Source organism: Helianthus annuus, chromosome 11 (genome assembly GCF_002127325.2).
Source record: "Helianthus annuus cultivar XRQ/B chromosome 11, HanXRQr2.0-SUNRISE, whole genome shotgun sequence".
Taxonomy (NCBI): domain Eukaryota; kingdom Viridiplantae; phylum Streptophyta; class Magnoliopsida; order Asterales; family Asteraceae; genus Helianthus; species Helianthus annuus.
In genome coordinates this window covers 148,873,659-148,899,576 of record NC_035443.2, presented here as the reverse complement: position 1 = coordinate 148,899,576, position 25,918 = coordinate 148,873,659, and the positions used below count along the sequence as shown (strand labels likewise).

The window sequence follows — 25,918 nt, the reverse complement described above, 5'->3', positions numbered from 1 at the left end:
TCGTCGTTTCTTCGCGCTTATGAGACAGTTTTGTGGCATGCATCGGCTTCAAGCTAACGCGTCCAAAGCAGATAAGTGTTAAAAGTAGCTTTTGTTGCCATATGTGTATCTGTCATAATAGATATTTTGATGTACGAACAAGAGTTTATTCATGGAAGATAGGCAGTACTCGAGAGTATATTTGTGCCCATTTCATCTTGAAATTTTATTAAGAGCCGAGAGGTGATTTTTGGACATGCATCTCGAAATCATCTTGTAATCACCTCATAATTCTGAATAAAATTTCAAGATGAAACGGGTACTAAAAATACTCTCATGAGTACCGCTTATCACCCTCAACTTTCGTCTGCCAACACCTCCATGAATAAAATCTCGTTCGTTCATCAAAATATCTATTACAATCGATGCAGCAAGATGACAGATAATGGCATGATCTTCATCTATAGATTTGGTATTCCCGAAAGCAATAACAAAGTTACCGTATATCATCAAAATAATAGCATAGGGACTGAATTGTAGTGCATCAAACTATCAAAGTAAGGAGAGTAGAGTGTTCTATGATAGGTTGCAACCAACTTAACTCTGTGTAGTGGATTTAAGGAGGACAACCTAGCCATCAAATTTGAAAACAACAAATTCTGAATGATAGAGAAGTAGAGAACACAGTCGAGCCATGGGAAGATGCCGAACCAAAAATCGAAACAATACACAAATGGCAACAAAAGCTACTTTGAACACTTATGTTACACCCTTACAACTAAATTTATAGCATTTGAGAGAGGAGCACAATTTCAACATCTTGATACCATTGGGCTAAATGCTCTTTGGACTTCATTTTTTTAGAACGCCCAACATAATCAATTCCGAGCACTCTCGGGTCAACTCCCAATTGATACTCAAACGAACATAAAGTTATGGCTAACCCCACAATATTATTAGATCAAGAAAACCACACAAAAACTTGATTACAAATCCCTTCCCAATACGCGGTATATATGGCTAACCTAACGTGTTAGACTATAACTAGGATTGTTCACATAATTATCTTAAATACATCTAAACCTAACTCGTTTGGGATACTAGATAATTATCTAATCAATTAACTAGGACATGATAATTACGACTAATTATTAAATCATAATTACATTTAATAATCTATTATTATTCACTCCTTAAAACCCTCCTTGAGCCTTGCATGCCAAGTCGGTTATGTAACTCAAAATTCCCAACATCGGGGCACCCACCGGACCGAACGGAGTACTCCGAGAGTAACCCGAGTCCACCACCAATTCCGGGGAAAACCCGGTAACCCACCCGCCTGTAGGCCCAACGGTGAAATTACATGTAAAACCTGTTTTGGCTCAAGGATCGAACCCAAGTTTCTCTGGGTCTCCTATCATTGCCTTAATCTACACCAAGTGGGAGTTGAACCAACATCTCCCAAAAGAAATGCAAGCATTCCACCACTTGATGTAGAGATCATTGGCAAGTTTGGTGATTATTACAATGAAATTAAAATGACACCACTCTTTCCATTCCAACATGTTGCATTTGGCCCGATTCTTCAACCATACATAGGCATTCATTCGCTTTGATCCTCTCAATAATTCGTGTGGGGTAATCTGTTGTTGAAGATAAAATGGTTTTCAAAGATTAAAAAAAAGGACAAAATATGAATAAAGGTAATAATGTTTTCGTTGAACAGATGATGTGTATTTTAGTTAATAGAAAATTTTTGTTAATCATTTAAAATAAAAGGGGTTTGAACCGGCGGGTTTAAAAATGTCTGAGCCCGGGTTCGAACCGGGGACCTCTAGTGTGTGAGACTAGCGTGATAACCAACTACACCACCCAGACAATTGTGAGTTATTTTGTTTAATGAACTTAATATCCAAACGTTTGTTTCACTTTACAATATAAATCAAATATAATTATAATTCCCATGAGAAATTTACAATCACAATGGTTCATGCATGCAGAATAGACGTATAAATACAAAATAAAGTAGATTATAAATACAAAAATAAAAATAAAGTAGATTATAAATACAAAAATAAAAATAAAGTAGATTATAAATACAAAAATAAAAATAAAAGAAATTGGTTGGAGTATAAGTTTTCTGAGTGTTTCATTAACCATTTAGCGTTTTTTTTTCTTTTTATAATGTATATACGTGTGGGCCCTTCAGGGCAAAAGTGAAAGTGCACTATTTTTAACGTTATTTTACTAATTTCGTGAAAATAACGTTAAAAATGGGGGACGGCTAATCATGCATCATGTGGTAGCGTTGATAGCCGAAAGACAAGGGGGCACGTACATTAATCGGACTTTGTCCCAATTGTTGAGTGTTATGTATCTTATGTCCAAGGCTTGATGCAATACAATCGAGTAGGCGGTGTCACTGGAAGCAGCCTCTCTATTCCTACAAGATAGGGGTAAGGTTGTCTACATCTTACCCTCCTCAGACCTTTATTGGTAGGATTTACTGGGTATGCTGATGATAGTTTTTATAAACAAAACCACTCAACTTTCATCGAGTGTTCTATGACCGTACGCAAGGTGTTGTGCATTGTCTACATGTTATACCAAGCATGGGTAGGCACGAACAGTAGTAGGGTTAATTTACAAAGTCACATGACTGGGTTAATTTACAATGTGACATGATAGGGTTAATTTACAATGTCACTAGTGTCATGACTAAAGCATATAACTAATATGTGGTTTTACGAGAATAAAATACTTGATTTCATATTATAATTTTGAGTAAATTACTTTTTGAGTCTCTGTGTTTTAGTGGTTTTAACCACTTGAGTCCAAAATCAAAAAGTTTAACGCCCTGAGTCCCTAGCCATTTATTTTATAACGTTTTGAGTCCAATTTTGTTTATTTTATAACGATTTGAGTCCAAAAAATTGGACTCAAAAGATTAAAATTTGGACTTAAAAGGACTCAAATGGTTAATGAAAATGCTTATAGAGACTCGGATCGTTAAACTTTTTGCTTTTGGACTCAACTAGTTAAAACCAATAAAACACAGGGACTCAAAAAGTAATTTACCCTATAATTTTATTTTATTACTATAAATAAGCAACAAATTTAGGCTAAAGAGTTGTACACCAAGCATTGGATGTATTTCAAAAAAAATTGATTTTCCATTTTAAATTTAAAGGTTTTCATCTTTTACATTAAAACCCTTTTGATTTTTTCACTTTTAACCTAAAAGTTTTTATCTTTTTCAATTTAACCTTTACATTTTCTATTTTCAACTTTGTTCCTCCATACTTTTCACCTTTTGCAACTTTTTCGTTCTATGTTTTGCGAGTTAACACCTCGGAACGTGTGTGTGGGGTTCAACGTTTTTTCGTTTATTTTTCACGTTTGACAAACCTATCGCAACGCGTCTATTTTTCCATGTATGACAAGTTCGTCGCAACGTGGCGGTCCTAGATCAAAAACGCCAAGCCCCCACCCCCTTCGGCGTGATTCGGCGTTGTTTTCCAAAAAAAAACCCCGAAGCGTGTTTTGAATCACGCCAAAATGGCAAATTGTTGGTCAATCACATGAATCTTTTTTTTTCTTGGCCAATCCCCTTTTTTGGTTAGTTTTTTTATTTAATTCTTTACACCCTTTTTAACATAATACCCACATCCCCACTACACCCAATTTAGAAAAACATCCAATAATGCCCCTTGCTGACTAGACTATCACATGGCGAAAAACGCCCAAGGGTGGGAGCATTATTCACCCTTACCACTACGCATGGTCTTACATTAAGAATCTTGAAAGTCTCAAAAACTCTACGTATAGGATATACCACTCCTACCGTAATCAAAATTGCTAACAAACTTAGGTGGTCAAATTTTCGATTAAATATCACCATCTCCCAAAAATATGAATTAGGAAATTGATATCAAGTTTCATATTCCTACTTTTCAATTTTCCTGACTAGTTATAATTTAAAAGGTAATAACAGTGAAGTATACAAAAGGTGTCACCCATAGTGAAACCATACAAGAAATCGATAAATGTCGCTTTTCCTTGTCTGCTATTTTTCCTGGTTAATTATAAGTTTTACAAACTAGGAAAACTTATGAGAAATCATAGGTTCGAACAAGTGATCAAGTTTAATTTACTCGTTGACAGGTTTAAGAGTGGCCTTAGTAAAAGATAGCGACTCGGCATAGTGTAATACTGTGCACTAGATATGACTCGAGACACGACATGAAAATAACAAGGTTTTTGGGTTGTCATATCTGACATGTTTAATAAGTGTGTCATGTTCGGGTTTATATGTTAAAACCGTTTAACTAAATAGGTCAACCAGCTAACCTGTTTAGCCCACTTTTTTCACAACCCACCAACCCGATTAATATGTTTACAATTTGATTACTACTCACCAACCCGTTTGACAAGCTTAGATAAGTGGGGTTGATGGATTGTGTTCATGTTACATGATTTTAAACGTGTACTGCTTACAATTGATGTTTTTGACGCGAATAAAAATATGAGTTGCGTCTAGGATAAATAACTCTGCGCTAACCCGACATGATTAATTAACACCCTATTAGGATAAATAACTCTGCGCTAACCCGACATGATTAATTAACACCCTATCAAATACATTTAACCCACTTTTTTTATAACTCACTCACCCGATTAACACATTTACAACTTGATTATCACTTGCCAACTCGTTTGATATGTTTAGATAAATTGGTTAGACACTACATGATTTTAAGTGTGTGCTAATTATAATTGATTTTTTTTAACACGAATGAAAATGTGAGTCGTGTTTTGGTCGAACAATTCAATACTCCAACCCGATATAATTAACACCCTATTAAATACATTTAACCTACTTTTTTTACATGCCATAACCCGATTAACATGTTTACAACATGATTACTACTCGTTAACCGGTTGACACATTTAAATAAATAGATTAAATAAATCATGTTCAGGTTAGCTGATTTTAAGTAATTTAAGTGTGTGGTGATTACAATTGTTTTTAATACGAGTCGTGTTCGGGTAACACAAATCAACACTCCAACCCAACATGATTAACAACACAGTCATTGTGAAAGAACACCACAAACCCCATTGCTATCTACCTTATAAAACTATGCATAAATGTATTATACTGATAAACCCGCGCGTTGCGGCGGAGTCGATAATAAGGGGCTAGAATATAATTCAAACCTTAAAACGACAAAAACCATAAGGAAAGCCTGACCAATGGGAGCTTCTTACCATTCAAAATAGATAAATAATGATTAAGGTTGCTACGATGGAGGTACCGCCACCTGATAGTGACGCAGGTGACACTATTTTTAAAGGAAAGATCAAAATATCATAAGCAGATAGTGACCTCGCTCAACCTGACCCAACCCATTACCCGATCTGCTGGCATGACCAGTTTTCCACCTCGACTAATGCATTATATGAACAAATCAAACATTTATTGTTGAAACAAACCTTTGACTGAATTGTTGCGGAATACTTCCAAAATTTTCATAACATATTTCTAAGACCACGAGATATGGGTTCAATATAGCTAAAGCTATACATTCGAATCAAGCAGACAATAAAAATAAAATTATGTACGAAATTGTATGTTTGAATTTTGATACTCAACAAATAAATAAACCAGACATAATTAAAAAAAGGTATGTTTGGCAGTAATATGATAATATATGCATCCTTATACATTGAAAGTAGACTATTTTATACAACTGAAACTGATGTTTATAAATTTGTGGGGATCGCGAATATCAGCTCAATAGAGCTCTAATCAATGCCCAGACATTAACGACAGGTTCCTTCAGGCCCCGATTTAAGTCGTGTAAGAACTTCATTCATATTCTGCCTCATGCCAGGCTGAATACCTACGCCAAAGGGGCATGAACCACTTTAGGAAAATAGGGAAAAAGTGGAAGAAGCATTACTTGCAGTAGGCGCTGCTAACGTCTGAGTTGCAGAACCTACAAGATGGGCATACACTTAGAACACGTTATAGAACAAAATGCATAAATTGTTAGTTGATACATAAATCATCAAATATTGACCTTAAATCCAGAATCATTTTGTATATTTAAGCAAAAAGTAATAAAAAAATCTGCAGAAATTTTAAAAATAATCAAATACTGACTGACCTCTTTAAAGTCGTAATCAGAGTACATATTTAGACATGACCTCTTTCGTCATTTTGAAATTTGAAATAAATAAAAAGAAATCAGTCACCTTCATTTATTTAATATGTAAACAATAAGACCTACAACATTACATCTGCACCAATTCCAACTCGAAATGTCAAATTTTCTAGATGGAAGTGGATGTTGATCCCACCACTCCCATTGTGCGTGCCAACTGTCACCTCTTGATTCCCACCGCATGTACTCACATAAGACCATTATCCTCCGTTCTTACTATAATTGTACATTTACATTTATATCACCTTAAAAAGAGCTCCTTGTAGAATTCGAATTTGGTGGTCAATACACCTGGTGCACCATAGTAGAATACACCTGCTCCACAAAACACCATATATTACTTCTTTTCAAGCCAAAGTGAAATAGAAACGTGTACATGTATTTTTAGAGTAACAATGATTCAGATGACCACCCCCGAATGTGTTTTGACCCTAAAGTAACAAGACCCAATAGTGAAATTGGACTTTTTTAATTAAAACAAAATATAAAAGAAATTTCAAAATCCACAAACCTTAATATAGCTGGTCGTTGAGCATGCTGATTAGATGACAACTCTCTCCACTTGGAAGCTAAAGCAACAGAATATTATTATATGTATTATATAAGCTAAATAAACTCAATTAAAGAACAAAATCTAATTTAATTTAAATAAAAACAAAAAGCCACATCATGTTGTGAAAGTTGATGATTTATGTATTTGGTGACAAAAGTTTAAACTTTTGCTATTTTTTTTCTTCTTTTGCTTTAGACAACTCAGATAGATAGTAGCCTAAGGATTACTAAAAAAAATTACCTTCATGAATTCCACCAGTGGTACTAAAACTAATTAACCCTTTGTTGTAAATGTAAAAAAGCGACCTTATGACACAACCGGTTTAACAGATCAGGCACATTAGCATTACTCCCTGACCGGTGCTAAAAGATGTCACAATAATAATGCAGGTACCTACCTGACTTCTTCCTGTGAGTTTATCAAACTGACCATGAAGCTCATGTACAATGTATTTTCGTCCGCACAACCTCTTCGACTGCCATAAGAATTTGCGGTGTTCAAGGCTCTTGTTAAAACCTCCTCGCCTGTTTTATAATCACACGGCGCATACCGTTTTTATCATTTGGGGCTACCCAAGTATCTACTTGAACAAGATCTCCCCTGCAATAGATTTTAGAATGTAAAAAAACATGTGACAGTGTCAAACTCATAATTAAGCAAAGTGGGTTCTTAATTACTTGAAGAAGACCAACAGAAAGACCTAAAAAGTGATGAACACAACCCATCCACTCAGCATCACATTGAGCAAAATAATCATTAACTGTATATCAAAAATTATGTTGATCATATAATAAAATATATATTGGCATATGCAACATGCTTGCACTGTAACTTTGCTTCTAGCTTCCAGATAAACAATTAGAGTAAATTCAAAGTAGAAGAACAACCAAAAAGTATACACATACCATGAACACCCTCGCCAGTCAAGGTGTTACGATATGCAGCCAATGTTGAGACCAGTGTTTTTCCCTATCTCGTTTTCATCTCAGCAATAGACCTGTCATTAAACTGCACCACCAATAATCTAGACCACACTCTAATCAGGTTTATCAACCAAATTAAATATTCCATCGCATAAAATAGAGTAACAAACTCATTGAACTTTATAAGAATACAATTAAGTTAACATTCTCCAATTAAAACAACCATATGTAATGGTGCATGCCAAGCTTCCTCCTGGCAGCTTGCCGAACAATAGCAAACGCCTATGTAGTATAATAATGTAAAGTAAATACCACCTGTATTTAATCAATAATCATAAAGAAACACACTTCGATCCAAACCCCTAAATTTCATATAGAAAACCAAAGTTCCATCACAATTTAGAAAGTTAGCAAAATCACCTGTATTCATGAAGAAGTTATCTTCTATCCATATCAAATGTAGTAAAAAATCTCAGGAAGAATTCGTGAATAGTGTATCAATCTGAATCGTGTACTCTGAACCCTACCTGCCATCAAACGGAGTAGATGTTCAATCGGGGTTCTCGTGAGTAGAAGAGAATTAATAGCCGATATATAATAGGAAACCATATTTGTTTATTTGTATGTAAATATTCTCCTCTCAATAGGAGATTTCCTGTAATCTTTATATTCGATGATTGTGAATGAGAAAGATCAAGGAATTACACAACCTTTCATGGTATCATACCTATAATCGGTCCTTCTCTTCTCCCTTCCGTCTGCGCAACCTTCTTTCTCTCACAATCATGTCTTCCTCATCCCCACACCCCGCTGTCACAGTCACTTCCATTAAAAATCTCATACCTATCACTCTTGACATCGAAACCGGTCACTACACCGCGTGGGCTGAGATGTTCAAGATTCAATGCAAGGCTCACCTTGTGTTCGATCATCTTCAACCCAAAACAGCCGCTGACACCTCTTCATCATCGACCAACGACAAAGCACCGGAGAAACCCACATCGACGCCTACCGAATCGTGGGAACGACTGGACTCCATTGTCTTACAATGGATTTACAGTACCATCTCTACCGACCTCATGCATACTGTCCTCAAACCTGACACTACAGCCTACGACGCCTGGACCACCATCGCCAATATTTTCCAAGACAATAAAGCTACCCGCACTATTGACCTGAACAATAAATTCGCCAACACTCGCCTCGATCAGTTCCCGAATATGTCTGCATATTGTCAGGCGTTAAAAGTCATCTTTGATCAACTGACCAACCTCGGCTCCCCGGTCACCGATGAACAACTGGTCTTACAACTTCTTACGGGTCTGAATGAACAGTACGAAAATACCGCCTCTGTCATCCAACAAATGAAGCCTCTTCCTGATTTCTATGATACCCGCTCGAGGTTATGTATGGCCGAATCCCGCAAAATAAATCAGGTTCGTCAATCGGCCCAATCGGCGGGCACCGCTCTTCACACCGCGGCTGAGCCGCCACATCATGACAAGTCCGATTCTCGGGAGCAGCGTAGTGAATATTCAGACAGGGGCCGCGGTCGCGGACGAGGCCGCGGTCGTGGAAGAGGGCGACACAACAGTAGCGGCGGTCGAGGTAGGGGAGGTTCAGGTTACTCCGGTCAACCATCTGGTGGCGGCGGTTATCCGCATACCCTTGGGAATCATAACAGTAGCGGCTTCTTTCCTTGGCCCTACTACACCCCTTGGGCCGGCCCAAATGCTCCTCAGTCACCACACAATTTTCCTTGGGCTTCTATCCCACCTTGTCCCTACCCAACTAAACCAACTAATTCGGCTGCGGGCATTCTAGGACCTCGTCCAAATCAGGCTTTTGCTGCCATGCCCACTGATATCAACCAGGCTATGTACGCGATGTCGCTAAACGACCCCTCTTGGGCCATGGATACAGGTGCCACAGGTCACATGACTTCTAACTCTAAACTTTCGTCTTTATTTAATAAAAGCATGATTCGCAATATCATTGTGGGCAATGGTCAAACCATTCCCGTGCACGGACAAGGCGACCTTACCTTACCCCCTCCCCTTCCACCTTTTAAACTTAACCAAGTCCTTTATTCACCCTTTCTAATTAAATATTTACTATCTGTTCGTCGTTTTACTACTGATAATCAGTTATCTATTGAATTTGACCCGTATGGTTTTTTGGTGAAGGATCTCAAGACTCGGAACCCTATCCTACGATGCAATAGTTCTGGAGATCTATACACCTTTGATCCATCCCAAGTCATCAAGTTCACTCCTCCTACCGCCCTCACTGCTATTTCTCAAGACACATGGCATCAACGACTCGGTCACCCCGGATCGTCGTTACTGCATTCTCTTAAACATTCTGATTTTATTTCTTGTGGACCTTTAAAGAATAATGTTTGTCAATCTTGTGTTTTTGGTAAACATATTAAACTTCCTTTTGTGGATTCTACTAATGTTACGAAAATGCCGTTTGATATCATCCATAGTGACCTTTGGACTTCCCCAATTCTTAGTGCGGGGGGTCACCGTTATTACATTATTTTTCTTGATGATTTCTCCAACTTTCTATGGACTTACCCTCTCACACAAAAATCTCAAGTCTTTACCATCTTTACTACTTTTTCCAACATGATTTCCACCCAGTTTGAACGAAAAATCAAACAGTTCCAATGTGATAACGGTAAAGAATACAATAATCATATGTTTAAACAATATTGTAACCTACACGGCATGCTTTTTCGTTTCTCTTGTCCCTATACCTCATCCCAGAATGGCAAAGCCGAAAGAAAACTACGGTCCACTAATAACATTATTCGCACCTTATTGGCCCAGTCTTCCCTACCCAATACATATTGGCCCCACGTTTTGGAGGTTGCCACCTACCTACAAAACATTTTGCCAAGCAAACTCCTTCACAACATTTCTCCCACTCAAAAACTATACCACCGCATCCCCTCGTATTCACATTTAAGAGTTTTTGGTTGCTTATGCTACCCCCTCATTCCTCATACCAATATTCACAAATTGCAATATCGTTCCATGCCTTGTGTTTTTCTTGGCTATCCTTCAAATCACCGGGGTTACAAATGCCTTGACCTAAACACACGCCAAATCCTAATTAATCGCCATGTCATCTTTGATGAATCTATATTCCCTTTTGCCAATAATCCCCAACCATCTTTACACTCCTACGATTTCCTCTCCTCCAACATTCAATCATCACCACCCCACCCAATACCACCCACTGCCCCACCCTCTAATTGCCAACCTACTGTCCAACCCGATACCACTACTCACCATCACCCTATTTACCCACTAACGGCCCAATCCAGCCCATCATCCACATTACCTAACCCCGGCCCATCTTCACCCCTCTCGGCTACCTCTAACCCACTTTCTTCGTCACCCACCTTAAGCCCTGGCCCAACTTCTCCTGTTTCCGGCCCAACCCCCAATACATCTATGTCTTTCGGCCCACATATATCACCCATCAGCCCCATTACCTCCACACCCACCCACTCGACTTCTACTTCTCCTTCTCACAGTAACCGCTCTCCCTCACCCTCCCCCCCTCCCCCACCCCCTACTCGCACTATACGCACCCGTTCGATGGACGGAATAGTCAAACCGAAAAACATTTTCAACCTTCACTCTTCGTCCATCACCCCACTTCCTAAAAATCCCAAGGACGCCTTGTCTAACACGGAGTGGCATAATGCCATGACCACCGAATTTAATGCTCTTATTAAAAATAAGACGTGGGTTTTAGTTCCACGGCAACCTCATATGCATGTATTACGTAGCATGTGGCTTTTTCGCCACAAATTTCGCTCAGATGGTACTCTAGAACGCTACAAGGCTCGACTTGTTTGTGATGGAAGTAATCAACAAATTGGGGTGGACTGCGGTGAAACATTTAGTCCTGTTGTGAAGCCCACTACCATCCGTACTGTTTTATCGCTTGCACTGTCACAATCGTGGCCAATTCATCAACTAGATGTTACCAACGCATTTCTTCATGGTAATCTTAATGAGACAGTGTACATGTACCAACCTATGGGTTTTCGACATCGACAATTTCCCGATCATGTGTGTCTCCTAAAGAAGTCTTTATATGGGCTAAAACAGGCACCCCGTGCGTGGTATCAACGTTTTACGGACTTTGTCATCTCCTTGGGTTTCCAACAAAGCAAATGTGACAACTCTCTCTTTACTTACCGTCACAATGCCACTACGGCTTACTTGCTTATCTATGTTGATGACATTATCCTCACGACCTCAACAGACTCTCTTCGTGTGAATCTTATGTCCCGACTTTCTGATGAATTTGCTATGAAAGATCTCGGGCCTCTTAGTCATTTCTTGGGCGTCCACGTTCAACGGCACGGCAATAAAATGTTTCTTTCTCAACAAGTTTACACCAAGGAAATTATTGATCGGGCCGGCATGACTTCATGCAAACCTGTCGCAACCCCTGTTGATACTAAACCTAAGCTTGGCTCCAACTCGGGTGATGATTTCGATGATCCAACGTTATATCGTAGTCTTGCAGGAGCACTTCAATATTTGACGTTCACACGTCCCGATATATGTTATGCTGTTCAACAAGTTTGCATGTATATGCACGCTCCGAAGATGGACCACTGGAACGCTCTTAAGCGTATTATCCGATATCTTCAAGGAACCTCCTCTCATGGCCTTACCATCGGTTCCTCTACAGACTTTTCTTTACGTGCCTACACCGATGCCGATTGGGCGGGATGCCCGGATACGCGACGTTCCACTTCGGGATACTGTGTTTACTTGGGTCCGAACATCATTTCATGGTCGTCTAAACGACAGTCTGTCATATCTCGGTCCAGTGCTGAAGCCGAGTACAGGGGGGTTGCTAATGTTGTTGCTGAACTTTGTTGGCTACGTAATCTTCTATTGGAATTACATCGACCCCTCACCACAGCAAGTCTTGTGTATTGTGATAATATAAGTGCGATTTACTTGTCCGGGAATCCAGTTCAACATCAGCGTACTAAACACATCGAGCTGGATATCCATTTTGTTCGTGATCTGGTCCAACGTGGTACGGTTCGTGTTCTTCACATTCCAACGCGCTTTCAAGTGGCTGATATATTTACAAAGGGACTGCCAAAGGTTTTATTTGACGATTTTCGCTCCAGTCTCAGCATTCGCCCTCCTCTAGCTTCGACTGCGGGGGTGTAATAGCCGATATATAATAGGAAACCATATTTGTTTATTTGTATGTAAATATTCTCCTCTCAATAGGAGATTTCCTGTAATCTTTATATTCGATGATTGTGAATGAGAAAGATCAAGGAATTACACAACCTTTCAAGAATCACCAAACTTACAAAAGCGAATTGTTGTCAGCCCTAGCTCGCTGCACAGCCGTTGCGAGACCCATCGCCCTTCCATCGTTTTTGTGGAACCGCATATAAAGCATCTTTTTCCGTTACTTCTTATCAAGGGGTCGGATGGAAATGATCGGACGCATTGAAGAATGAAGAGGAGGTTTAGGGAATTGATTGCTCATCAGAGAGAAGGATAAATTGTCTAAATTGCCCCACTTGGCGTCTTAAAATGGCTGTTGAGTTCCTATTGTATAGCTTAAACTCTGTTGTACATCCTGTTTAACAACTTGTATAAATGGTTAAATTACATCTTTATCCATCACTTCTCCTTTTTATAATAACAACTTGTATAAATGGTTAAATTACATCTTTATCCATCACTTCTCCTTTTTATAATAGTATAGATATAGATATAGATTAAATACGAAACTATCACTTTTTTATATATTTTATTTCTAAATCCGGCCAAACTTATAAGGTGTGAAGTTATTTGAACTAAAATACAAAATGTAAAAATATCAAAAAATGTCTGAGCCCGGGTTCGAACCGGGGACCTCTAGTGTGTGAGACTAGCGTGATAACCGACTACACCACCCAGACACTTATTAAGCTCTACGGTTTCTTTAAGAAACTATCCTTTCGTTTTTAAACATGTAGATTAAGCATAATCTCTTAAAATGAAATATCTATAAACATATTTGTTAAATCATTTAAAATATCATTTAGTGTCTTAACTTAAAGAATTTCAGCTTGTTTAGAGGTAATTGATGACAACATACACGTATAAGAAGAATGTATGGTCATTTAACGAAGCTTATACACAAACGAGCTTCAATATATCAATATACTACTTTCAGAAACACTATTCCCCCAAACAAAAAACCAAACAATTATCGATGATCACAATCTTGAACTAGAAATTTGATTCGAAACACCCAAAACAAAAAGCCAAACAATTATCGATGATCATAATCTTGAACTAGAAATTTGATTCGAAACAAATCTATACTATATAATAAAAGAAACCATGTTTGAGACACTTGTCATCATATTAGGCCATGTACTCTATGGATAATTATCGTTTAGTTTAATATCTTCTAATTAATTATAGATAATCTTCTACGAAATATTATTTAGTTTAATCTCAATAGATTAATTTTTAAATACTACGTACTTTTTTTCTGTACTTTTCAATCAAATTGTTTATTATTTATTTTCTCAATAACTTATTATTCTTTTTATTCTATTCTTTTTCATAATTATGAATTAGTTTATTATATATATATATATATATATATTTTTATTAATTTTGTGTATTTGTGTGTTTTTTTACACCAACATGCACCATGTAGGAATAAACTTGCATATGCCAAAAATGCCAAAAGTAGTGAATTACAAGTATACCCCGCTTACTAGAGTATCTTAAGATGGGCCTTCACAACCACCTTTCTTCCATTGCATTTTGTCGTTATATTTTTATGAATTAATTTTTTTTTTTTTGAAAAATGAACTTCATAACCACCAAAAAAAACAAAAGCCGCTAGATCCCGAAGGTGAGGACCTAGACGACCAAATTACAACATATCACAGTTACACCATTCATCCCAAGTACATTTTACATTTGTATTCCTATTATTATACCAAAGAAACCCATAAGCCTAGACCAAATTAATTTTGGTTTAGGCAAATTAAATTACAAGGGAAAAAGAAATAAATAACTATAGTTTTAGGCAAATCTATACTATATAATAAAAGAAACTATGTTTGGGACACTTATCATCATATTAGGCCATGTATTCTATGGATAATTATCATTTAGTTTAATATCTTCTAATTAATTATAGATAATCTCCTACGAAATATTATTTAGTTAATCTCTTCTACCTAATTATAGATAATTATGATTTATATTTATACAAATAATAATTAAAATAAAAAATAATAAAAGAAACCATGTTTGGGACACTTGTTATCGTATTAGGCCATCTACTCTGTGGATAATTATCATTTAGTTTAATATCTTCTAATTAATTATAGATATTCTCCTACGGAATATTATTTAGTTTAATCTCTTCTACCTAATTCTAGATAATTAATGTTTATATCTATACAAATAATAATTAAAATAAAAATGTATTAATGGTAGCAATTATAATTAGAACATAATAATACAAGTAACACTGCTAATGATGATATTAATAAAAAAAAATATTTTTTTTGTCATATGTATATTATTAGTTATAATTAAAAAAATATATAATATTTACTCATAACAACATTTAAATATAAATACAAATTAAAGAAACACTAAAAAAATATAATCGATTACAAATATAAATATACTTTAGTCTCAAAATATTTCTCATGAACCATTAAACTTTACGAGCATATAAGTGATGACAACGTACCTGTCATTTACATGTGCTCAATTTTTTTAGAAATTTTAAAAGCTAAACATTAATTACTGTATGTGTTTTATTATATATTTACTTTTAGTCATTTAGATTTTAAAATCTTGATATCAGATTATCAAAGAATTTCATAACTAATACAATTAAACTTCCTAAAAGAATGATGATAAACGTAGATTAGGTTATTCCATTTATATCTTAAATCAAACAGATTATATGTTTATTTAAAAATAAAATTCGGATAAAGAGGAGTTTGATAAATCAAATTGGGATAGATAGAAAAATACATGGTTTTAAAGATATAATATTTTTATTATTTAGTATATAAAATTACATTTATTCAACTCGTACAATACATATAGTTTATATATGTATAACTTTTTAATATATAAAATTACATTTATTCAACCCGTGTAATACACGGGGTTATAACCTAGTACACAATATAGAAAGATGAGTGTGGGATATTAGAGATACTGAAACCACAAAGAAAGAAAAAAGAGTTGACGTCAAAACATTATATGAGTATGATCTAACGTGACAAGTGGAGTACCAATCTTTGGATAGCGGATTTTAATATCTGAATCCAAAATTTTAGATTCGGATATTGAAATAGGTATTCGAATTGTAAAAAAGTGTGTTTATTTAATAATTTTCAAATATAGTATTTATCATTATATCGAATATTATTTTAGATATCCAATATATTCATTTTTTTTACTAATAATTTATTAATTAATAACTTTTAGAAAAATATTTCCAATAATTCAAATATCTATACTTTATCAATCTTATAACAATTGAAAAGTTGCAAGGTATACAAAAGCTAGAGCAAACTTCTGTTTTGCTTCCTTTGATTTGGTCGTTTTAATGGTTATGTCTCAATCCTTTAAAAATAGTCATTTTACTACCTGATCTATGAAGTTTATCTCTATTTCACTCCCCACCTCTAATGCCATCCAATTCAACGGTTAAATCATGGTTCAGATCTGGGATGGGAAAAGATATAAATGCCCCTCATGTGAGGGGCATGTGACCAGGATTTAACAGTTAAATTGGATGACGCTAGGGGGGAAGGGTGAAATAGAGATAAACTTCATAGATCAGGGAGTAAAAGGACTATTTTTAAATGATTAGGGCAAAACCATTAAAACGACCAAACCATAGGGAGTAAAACGGAAGTTTACTCCAAAAGTTATTTGCCCTCAAACTTTCAAATTATATTCTAAAAGTACCTTTATACATATGTCCTTTGGACCAATGTTGTAGAAGATATTAGGCGCTAGTCGGGTGGTAGGGTACCGCCTAAGGATTAATAGGGATTAATCGGATTGGGTTGTTTATGTATAATTTTATAAATTTATATATAAAAAACATTAATTTTATAGTTTTTATCTATAAAATTGAAAGTTTAGGGATCAAGTGTAAACTAGTGAAAATAGAGAGGTGTTAAATGTTAAAACACCCAAACATTATTAACCCTAATCCCACCATCGTTCTTCCGTGTCCCCTGTCCTTCGTTCATCAGACCCCCAAAATTCTCCTTCGTTAATCACAACGACATCAGGAATCTCTTGGCTGATGTTGATTTCGCACAATGGAGACTCCTTCTAGTCTAGAATGAACGAAAATATTATCTGTTAGAATGTTAATGGGTAATTTATAAGTGTTTGACTTTGACCGGTTAACTTAATGGATACGCTCATTTCGCTAGATTAAGCATTGACCAGATAGAATGTGGTTTATAGCATTCCGAGTGCAAGGACTCGTGTATTATAGGTTTAATAACCAAACATTATGACTAGAAATGAATTTGAAAGGTTTTGACCCGATTCGACTAGTTTATATATTTTATTTTATTTATACTAGTCGTACACGTACATACGGTATCGGGTGGTCGAATATGTCATTGACGAGTCCATTATGTAAAAACATATTTCATAATGTTATAAATCAGTTTCAAAGTCAGATTATATGTCTTGTTGGTTTTAAAAACATCTTTATGCCACAAGGGCATTTTCCGCATTTTAAAGTATACAATGTTGACTCATCCATAAACCCATCAAACAACATGACCGGAAAGTATAACCTCAAGGGGTTATTCCCCATAATATTATGGTCATATAAAAAGTCTTAATCGGGTTCTAAACTTTACCAAACGAGTTATAATCGAAAGTCAAAGAAGAAATCAAACTATTTGACTTTCGACTACGAAATGAGCTCTAAACAGGACATGACGAGTTGGACATGATAAAACATGCCCTAATATGTTATATAAACTTTTATGGTGTCAAAATTTAGAGTTTTGATACTTGAAGTTCACTTATCGTAATCTGCAAAAATCTGTTTTTTGACTTTTTATTTTATATATGTTGACTTGTCATTTTGCCTACCTAACATGATTTACATAGGGTATAATCACAAGGTATTAACACCTTCATTATTGCGATCATGTTGCAAAGTTCAAGTTGAACTTTGATTTGACCAAAATGGTCAGAACCAAAAGTTAAATCAAAAGTCAATTTGCTTGACTCTCTTGCTTGACTTTCGGCTAATAACTAGCCTAATAATGGAAAAGAACTGAGGGAGAACACATACAAGTGTTCAACAGGAAGATTAAACTTCAGAGAAGGAGGCCTTTATGAAGAGAAACAACTCCAATGATAGAGAGAAAGAAATACCGAATGGTGCTATGAAAAAGGATGAAGAACATCCTCTATTTATAGTGTTGGAGGTTGAAGGAGGTTGTGCCAAGTGTCCCTGAAGTTCTCAGGTGTTGATTAGTGGCAGGGAAGGTGGAGGAAGGAGGTTAGATATGGCACAAGTCAGAGCTAGGTGGTAAGAGGCAGCAGCTGCAGCTGCAGTCTTCTATCGGCAGACCCCCGAAGGACCATAAAGGTCATATCTTACGGTCTGTAAGGACCTGGTGTGCCTACTGTTTCAAATTGCCTTACAGACCGTAAGGGACCTCCAGAAGCCAAATTTTGGCATTTTTCCAGTATTGACCCATCAACTTTGTTTCATATCCCATTTTGATATAATTGTCCTTATCCTCCAACAAATCTGGAATATTGGAGAGTTTCCGGACACGTGTTGCCTTATTATTCGTCATAAATTTCTGAGGTGTTACTATCTTCCACATGATCGCCACATTATTTTTTTCATTACATCCTTAAACCATGAAAATGGTCATCTTTCACTGTAACACCCCGTGTTTTCGAATGTCAAAGTCAAAGTCAAAGTTTGACTTCATTGAGTGTAATAGTCTATTTTTTTATGTTTTGTATTATGTGGAGTAAGTGTTGTCTAATCAAAGATTGAATGTTTATCAATGCGAAACGTTAGGCAACCTTGAATAGCAGGAAGTAACAATGTGATAAAGTTAATCAATCAATAATCCAGCTAATCAAATCGAACTCGAAACTCGAATTATACGACTTTAAAGTTACTATACGTGTGTGTGTGCCTTACATGTTACTTGTGCGTGTTTACTTTACATTATGATCAACTGAATCGAATCGAAACCGAAACTCAATCGAACTCAATCGAAATCAGAGTGTGAAGTATAGATGCTTATATGTAGATATAGTGGTTGGGACTGAAAGTAATTTGAATAGGAAACTCTATCGTATCCGTATCATCCCCAATCGAAATCGAAATATCAGAAATCATCGCCCAAACGCTCAAAACAGGCTGCGGATCGATCAGGCTTCAGCCGATCGAACCCCAGCCGATCAGACAGACCGTCCGATCGAACAGGCTGTCCGATCGGGATGCCTGGCCGATCGGCCAGCCCTTTCCTCTTTGGGAAGCCCATAAATAGCCCTGTCAACATCATTCTTTCCACTTTTGGAAACCCTCTGACCGACCAGCTCGTGTTCTTCACTATTTCTCAGATTTCTCTCAATCCCGGTAAGATTTCATCCTAAATCTTGTACGTTCTTGATCTATGCACACTCCTACACATTTCTATCTTTCAAATCTTGATTTCTAACTGTGAAATCATCAAGATCTAAGTGTTCTAGGATGATGTCATCATGGTGTTCTTGAAGAACTTCATGTTTTGGCTTCAATCCACCAAGATTCACTTAGATCTAGCCGATTTCCACATAAACAAACAAAGATCTGATAAAGATCTAAACATTTCACGGTGTAACGGATTGAAAGAAGGATTTCCCAACTTTTCTTTCAACTCTTTTACACTAAATGCCTTCGAACCAATAGAAACGGAGCTTGAGCCAACTCACTAATCAATCTAACAGTTGTGTGGTTAAAGATTCGGATTCTATCTACGAGGTTCACCGATTCCGGGTTAAACTCTAATCTCCGTTCCGAACCGTTCACCGGCCGGATTTGGGTGATTCCTATTCGAGCAGGAGGAACAAGTAAGAACGAGGGTTCTATAGTTCAAAAAGGTGTCAAAATACCTTGATATAACGACAATCAAACGGAACAGCCAAGTGTTAGACGAACAGGCCGACCAGGTCAGAAAGCTGACCGATCGGACAGGCTGTCCGAACGGACAGACCAGCCGATCGGACATGCCAACCGATCGACCAGGCCAGCCGATCGGCTAGCACATGGCCCCACACTTTAACAAATTGATGACCAGTTTATCCACGAGAAGAACTACACAACCCATGATCTCGAGCTAGGCGCAGTTGTTTTTGCATTGAAGATTTGGCGACACTACCTGTATGGTACAAGTGTACGATCTTTACCGATCACAAGAGTTTACAACACATCTTTAATCAGAAGGAACTTAATATGCGTCAACGCCGATGGGTGGAACTTCTTAGCGATTACGACTGTGAGATTCGTTATCACCCAGGCAAAGCAAATGTTGTTGCCGACGCGCTCAGTAGACGGAGTTATATGCTCAGTATTCGCAATACCCAAGCCCAGCATGACCTCGAAACCATCATCCGCGAAGCCCAACATGCTTGCTTTAACGAGCGCACTTTGAAAAAAGAGAGGATTTATCACGAAGGAGCCCAGCTAGTAAGCAAATCGAATGTGATCTTCTACTATCTAGACCGAATTTGGATCCCTAAGCGGACCGATCTGCGAAAGATTCTAATGGATGAAGCCCACAAATCCCGATATTCTATTCATCCCGGTGCCAATAAAATGTATTAGGATCTTCGATACAAGTACTGGTGGCCGGGCATGAAAAGGGATATCGCCCTCTATGTTGGAGGTTGTTTGACTTGTGCAAGAGTTAACGTTGAACACCAAAGACCTTCTGGCTTACTCTGTAACACCCCGTGTTTTCGAATGTCAAAGTCAAAGGTTGACTTCTTGACTGTAATTAGTCTATTTTTGTTTTTGTATTATGTGGAGTAAGTGTTGTCTAATCAAATATCGAATGTTTAATCAATGCAACCGTTTAACGATCTTGAATAGCAGGAAGTAACAATGCGATAAAGTTAATCAATCAACAATCAAGCTAATCAAATCAAACTCGAAACTCGAATTATGCGACCCCGGTATTATTATACGTGTGTGTGTGCCTTATATGTTACTTGTGCGTGTTTACTTTCATGCAATGTGTGTGGTGATCAATCGAATCGAATCGAAACCCGAAACTCAATCGAACACAATCGAAATCGTAAAGTGAAGAATAGATGCTTATATGTTGATATAGTGGTTGGGACTAAAAGTAATTTGAATAGGGAACTCTATCATATTCGTATCATCCTCAATCGAAATCGAAATATCAGAAATCGTCGCCCAAACTATAACAACCCTAATGCAAACCGACACCCTCATAAATTTTTCAACACCCTAATATATCTTAAAATGTCTCAATATGTCTTTATATGCACCCTGTATGTGAAAACCGAGCCCAAAGTAGATTATAATATATAAAATAAATTAAAAACAATAAATATTAAGCTGAGGCGGGCCGCATAGACCCACCCCAACCTTTTACACGGGCCGCATTAAGGTGTAACCGGACTCCGCTGAAATCATTAGTTCATGCGGGCCGCGTATGATATTGTTTAAGTTGATGCGGGCCGCGAAAGACCTGGAATGTGGCAAAGCCCGGTGCGGCCACGTGGCCCTACACCCGGACAAGCTAGTCGATGACCCAGCCAAGCTACGCGTTGACCCAGCGTTGACGCGGGCCGCGTAAGCTTGGCCTGATCTTTACGCGGGCCGCGTGGAGACGCGATTACAGCCCTATATAAGCAGGCAACGAGCCTTCAGTCTGTTTCGTTCAAATTTCTTTCTTTCTCTCTTAATTTCTGAGTAGTAAAAGTAATACCCGGGCATTATACCCCCTAAATAGCGAGGTTCTGCTCCGTTGTAAGTATTATAACCCCTGGATACGTATTAGATACTCTGCCCGATTGATCTAGGGTTCCGTAACGGCTGTCGTGGTTCTGCCCGACGTAGTCGTTGGAATGCCGTCTCAGAGAGGGTATTACTAATGTTAAAATGGGTTATTATACTAACACACGTGCATTTGTGTAATTTATAGATTATTCCCAGGAAATCACTACTGAAAACCCTAAGATAGCAATGTGAGTAATCTCCTTTTTATAAACCGTTTTTACAAAACCTTAAATATTTTACAATGCAATTTAGCAGTGATTGAGTCTTTGTAATTCTTCAATTACTGCCGGTATTATGGGGTTTTGTATACATTACTTGATAATCTTCACAATTGGACGAAGAGTTAGCAATTGTGTGATATGACCATAGCCACAGATACGGTCGAGTGGCAAGTACTGAATGAGTAAGTGTAGATATAAACATTGTAATCACCCTCAATACTGTTTAAATTAAATTAATAATTCTTAATTAAACTGAGATTCACTCACCAGTATTTTCCACTGACAAAACCTTTTTAAAACGCGTTTCAGGTAACACAATGTGAAAGCCAATTAGAAGCCAGCTGGACAACACTGAAGGCTTGGAAAAGTGGCTATAAAAGTTACCTAAATAAAAGAAAGCGTTTATTTCAATAAAGTGGGATTTGTCCCTGTAAATCAGTTTGTAATGAAAACTTGGGTTTTACCCATGTGTTTAATATTATAAAATATGGTGGTTTACTCTGATTTAATATTTCCTAACTACGGTCCTGATGAAAATTTCCGCTGCCAAATAAGTAATTAACGTGATACCATCGAAACTGGCTCGCGACCGCCGTTCCCGGGATTTAGGGATCGGGGGTTGTGACAGAAGGTGGTATCAGAGCTATGCCACTTATTCAGCCACAGAAGTGTTCTGCTGACATCAAAATTCAAATTGTTAGGAAATTACGGAAATACGTGCATAATTGTATTTTCTTGTTATGTGTTATCTGACTATTTGTTAGTTTACAGTATGAGCGACCAAGGACCATCTGACGCGTATCGTCAATTGTCTGGTTTACCTAGGAGCGAAGGCACCTCCTCTTCTCAGCCTGCCCTCTCAGGGTACTCTGCTGATACGGAAGAAGGAATCTTTGTGTTTAAGGCTCAGTCTGAAGAGCCATTTCCTCAGAAAAAGAGGGGATGGTTCAGTAGGGGAGCACACGAGCGTAGGAAACGTATGAAAAAGTTGCAGGAACAGAGAGTGTTAGCCGCAGCTAAAAGAGAAACTGATGCCTATGCCCAGGATATGCTCAATAGGGGTATAGCTAATATCCACATTTTAGCAACCACTGCAGCTGATCCAAACCTGGAACAAATGCTAGCACCCCAACCACAACTACCTAATCCTGACCAGCCTATGGAAGTAGAAAACCCTGAAAATCAAACAGAAATGCATGATTTCAATCCAGAGGAGATACCTAGGGTACCTGCACCAAATCCCCTAGACCCAAACAATTACGACCCCTGGTGGAACGATGTTAGGGATTATGTGCAACAAAACCCGATACAGGAAAATGTGCCAATGCCCAACTTAGGAGCCTACCCAGGGTTAGATCCTCAAGATCCCTATTACATTAACGATGCGTACATTAGGGAGATCTTAGAGAATCCTTACTGTCACGGCCCCCACGCCCGGTTTGACCCGGTCCAGGAGCCGCGGGGCAGGAAATCTGCGGTATTCATGTTTACAGCGGAAGTCTTAACAGGATCGTTTTAAATTTTGAAAATGCCCGAGTATTATTTATTTACATTTCAGGATAAACCTCGTAAATTTCATAATTTCATTATTTTACAAGCATGTTTATTTATTTATTTGAGCCACTACTTCAAGCTTGATGGTGCTCCGTAGCACGTGTACTGAATTCACAGTATGTTACCTGAAACATGTTGTAAAAAGGTTTTGTCAGCGGGGAAATACTGAGTGAATCATTCATTTTACTTAAAACGACACCTTTGTTATAAATTACAGCATAAGAGCGATTATAATGGCAGTATTGTAAGTCCCGAAACCGAGATCACAATGATATCGCACAACTCGTAAGGTGGCGGAATCACACAAACAAGTTGTAAAAGAGATGAAAAGAAGGATGATTAATATTATAAAGTATCAATCTTGCATACAAAATTATTTGTCAAATACAAGATTTCTCAAAATCACCAAACCTACACCTATCACATCACCTTCTATTTATAGTAAGTACTTAGGGAGGGTGCTCCCCTAACCCTAGGCCCATCATTACATCATTAAGCCCAAACCACACATGTAACCCGCTAAACCATCTAAACCCTTGATTATCTTATCCATAAACCTATATAGGGACTAACAATCTCCCCCTAGGTTTACTGGATAAGATCATGCATCAGACACATGGATCACGAGGACCAGGAGGAGGATCAGCAAAGAGATAGTGCTTCAAGATGTTGGCAGCAGCACTGGTCCATGATTTTGCACATTCTTCATATTTCTCGGGGGTTTGAATATGATGGTTTGACAGAATCAGAATGTCTTCCTCATGAAAACTCATTAGATCATAGGAGTTCGGGATCTGGATAGACTGCTCTTCAGTGACAATTACAGCTTCCGCCAGAGTTGGATCATAAGCCCAGAATCTGAAATTCCTCAAAATTCCCTTTTCAAATTTCTTGGTGAGTGGAATGACCTTCTCTTTGTTAGTAGGAGGCCAGATGATTGACTTTACAGTTCTTCTGGTGTAGGAATCTCGAACACCTGGATTTCTTCTAACAATGGGCTCTGCAGTCTTCATTGTTGCGAAGTTAGTTCGAACTTCCTTCTCAAGACGTGAGTGGAACGCCCATCCTGGGCCTCTCTTATTCAGAACTGGATCATAATAAGGAGCTCGTAAGAGAGATTTTAGATCTGATTTGGTCCAGGACTCAAATTGGCTTTCTTTGCCATAATACTCCCTGTGTCCACTCTTTCTGGTAATCAACCACATCTCTTTGTCAGGCTCATATCTCCAACATGCCACATCTGATTTGTTTCCTACTTCATCGTAGTAGGAAGATCCCAACTCCATCACTAGCCTGTCTGGGATTTTTGACGGGTCCTTCAATTGGAAGCTTTCATCTAAAGGATTCATGTTCTGATTCTTCATTACCAACAGTTGTGTCTTTCTTTGCTTTTCTTGCTCTTTCTCCTTACGTCTCTCTTCTCGTTTCTTCTTCAATTTGCTACTTAGCTTCTTTGGTTTCGCAGCTAGATAGGCTTCTAAAGCTGCTGCTCTTTCAGCTTCTAAAGCAGCATGAGCTACGGCCCTCTGCTCTGGAGTTTCTTCAGATCTTCCGACATGGAATTGCTCATCTTCTTTATCAATAAATTCACCTCCAAACTTCTTTTCAAGCTTCGCCTTTAAACTATAAACAGTTGTCATCAACATCCCTACATCTCCTTACAGTTGATCTATTGTAGAATCCCTATTAGTGAGCTGAGATTGCAAGGAAGAGATCTGGACTTCTTTTAGAGCAGCATCTTGTTGAAGCGAGACGATTTGAGCGCTTTTCAGTTCATTGTCTTGTTCGAGAACCACCACACGTCTCTTCAGCCTTTTTACATATTCTTCTTCATCACTGTCACTATCAGAAACCTGTCTTTTCTCATTTGCATAACGAAAAGCAGCTTCATCATGCTCTGTTAGATGCACCCCACTGGAGCTTCCTGATTCAAACTGGACTCCACCACTTGAACTTCCTGGCTGAGAAAGAGTGGCTTCAAAGTCGAAATTGAGATCATACAAATCTGTGTCTTCCAGGTTGATTTTCTTTGATGCATCAGTGGTTTGAGGATCAGATGGAGGGTTAGCTGTGTGTGAGGGCTTAGTGGAGAATGAGGGCCCAGAGAGATTGCTATCAGGTACATTGTCGGTTCTTTGTTTCTTTTGAGCTGATTCTTCATTCACAGCAGCTGTTTCTTGGACAACAGGAGCAGAAATGGATGGAGGGTCTCCATTACCACCCTTTATGCTTTGAATCAATGCTGCAAGGTTTTCAGCTGACATTGGCACAGGCTTTCGAACAGTATCCTCTACTTTCTCAGATATCACTATCTCTTCTTCGCTTTCGAAATCA

At 37.7% G+C, this 25,918-nt stretch overlaps 1 protein-coding gene, 1 long non-coding RNA gene and 2 other non-coding genes across 4 annotated transcripts; 1 reads left to right on the top strand and 3 right to left on the bottom strand.

The window, feature by feature from the left end:
- Positions 1-1,783: 1,783 nt before the first annotated feature.
- On the bottom strand, positions 1,784-1,857 carry TRNAV-CAC. The gene has a single exon. It is a non-coding gene; the product is annotated as a tRNA-Val (tRNA).
- A 3,763-nt stretch (positions 1,858-5,620) lies between these two features.
- On the bottom strand, positions 5,621-7,983 carry LOC110887208. The gene is made up of 5 exons (XR_002563145.2): positions 7,668-7,983; positions 7,160-7,362; positions 6,721-6,778; positions 6,153-6,524; positions 5,621-5,981 (listed from the first exon to the last, which is right to left on the bottom strand). It is a non-coding gene; the product is annotated as an uncharacterized LOC110887208 (long non-coding RNA).
- Positions 7,984-9,083: 1,100 nt separating this feature from the next.
- Positions 9,084-10,066, top strand: LOC118483695 (heterogeneous nuclear ribonucleoprotein D-like). The gene is made up of 2 exons (XM_035979186.1): positions 9,084-9,617; positions 9,872-10,066. Exons 1-2 carry the CDS (start codon positions 9,095-9,097, stop codon positions 9,907-9,909), a joined length of 561 nt encoding a protein of 186 aa, XP_035835079.1. The 5' UTR covers positions 9,084-9,094; the 3' UTR covers positions 9,910-10,066.
- Positions 10,067-13,582: 3,516 nt separating this feature from the next.
- TRNAV-CAC lies at positions 13,583-13,656 on the bottom strand. The gene has a single exon. It is a non-coding gene; the product is annotated as a tRNA-Val (tRNA).
- Positions 13,657-25,918: the final 12,262 nt, after the last annotated feature.

Coding starts and splice junctions, on each gene's coding strand:
- LOC118483695 (XM_035979186.1), top strand. CDS start 9,095: ATGGCCGAATCCCGCAAAATAAATCAGGTTCGTCAATCGGCCCAATCG. Junction 9,618..9,871: donor CATGGATACAGGTGCCACAG/GTCACATGACTT, acceptor TTTTTGGTGAAG/GATCTCAAGACTCGGAACCC.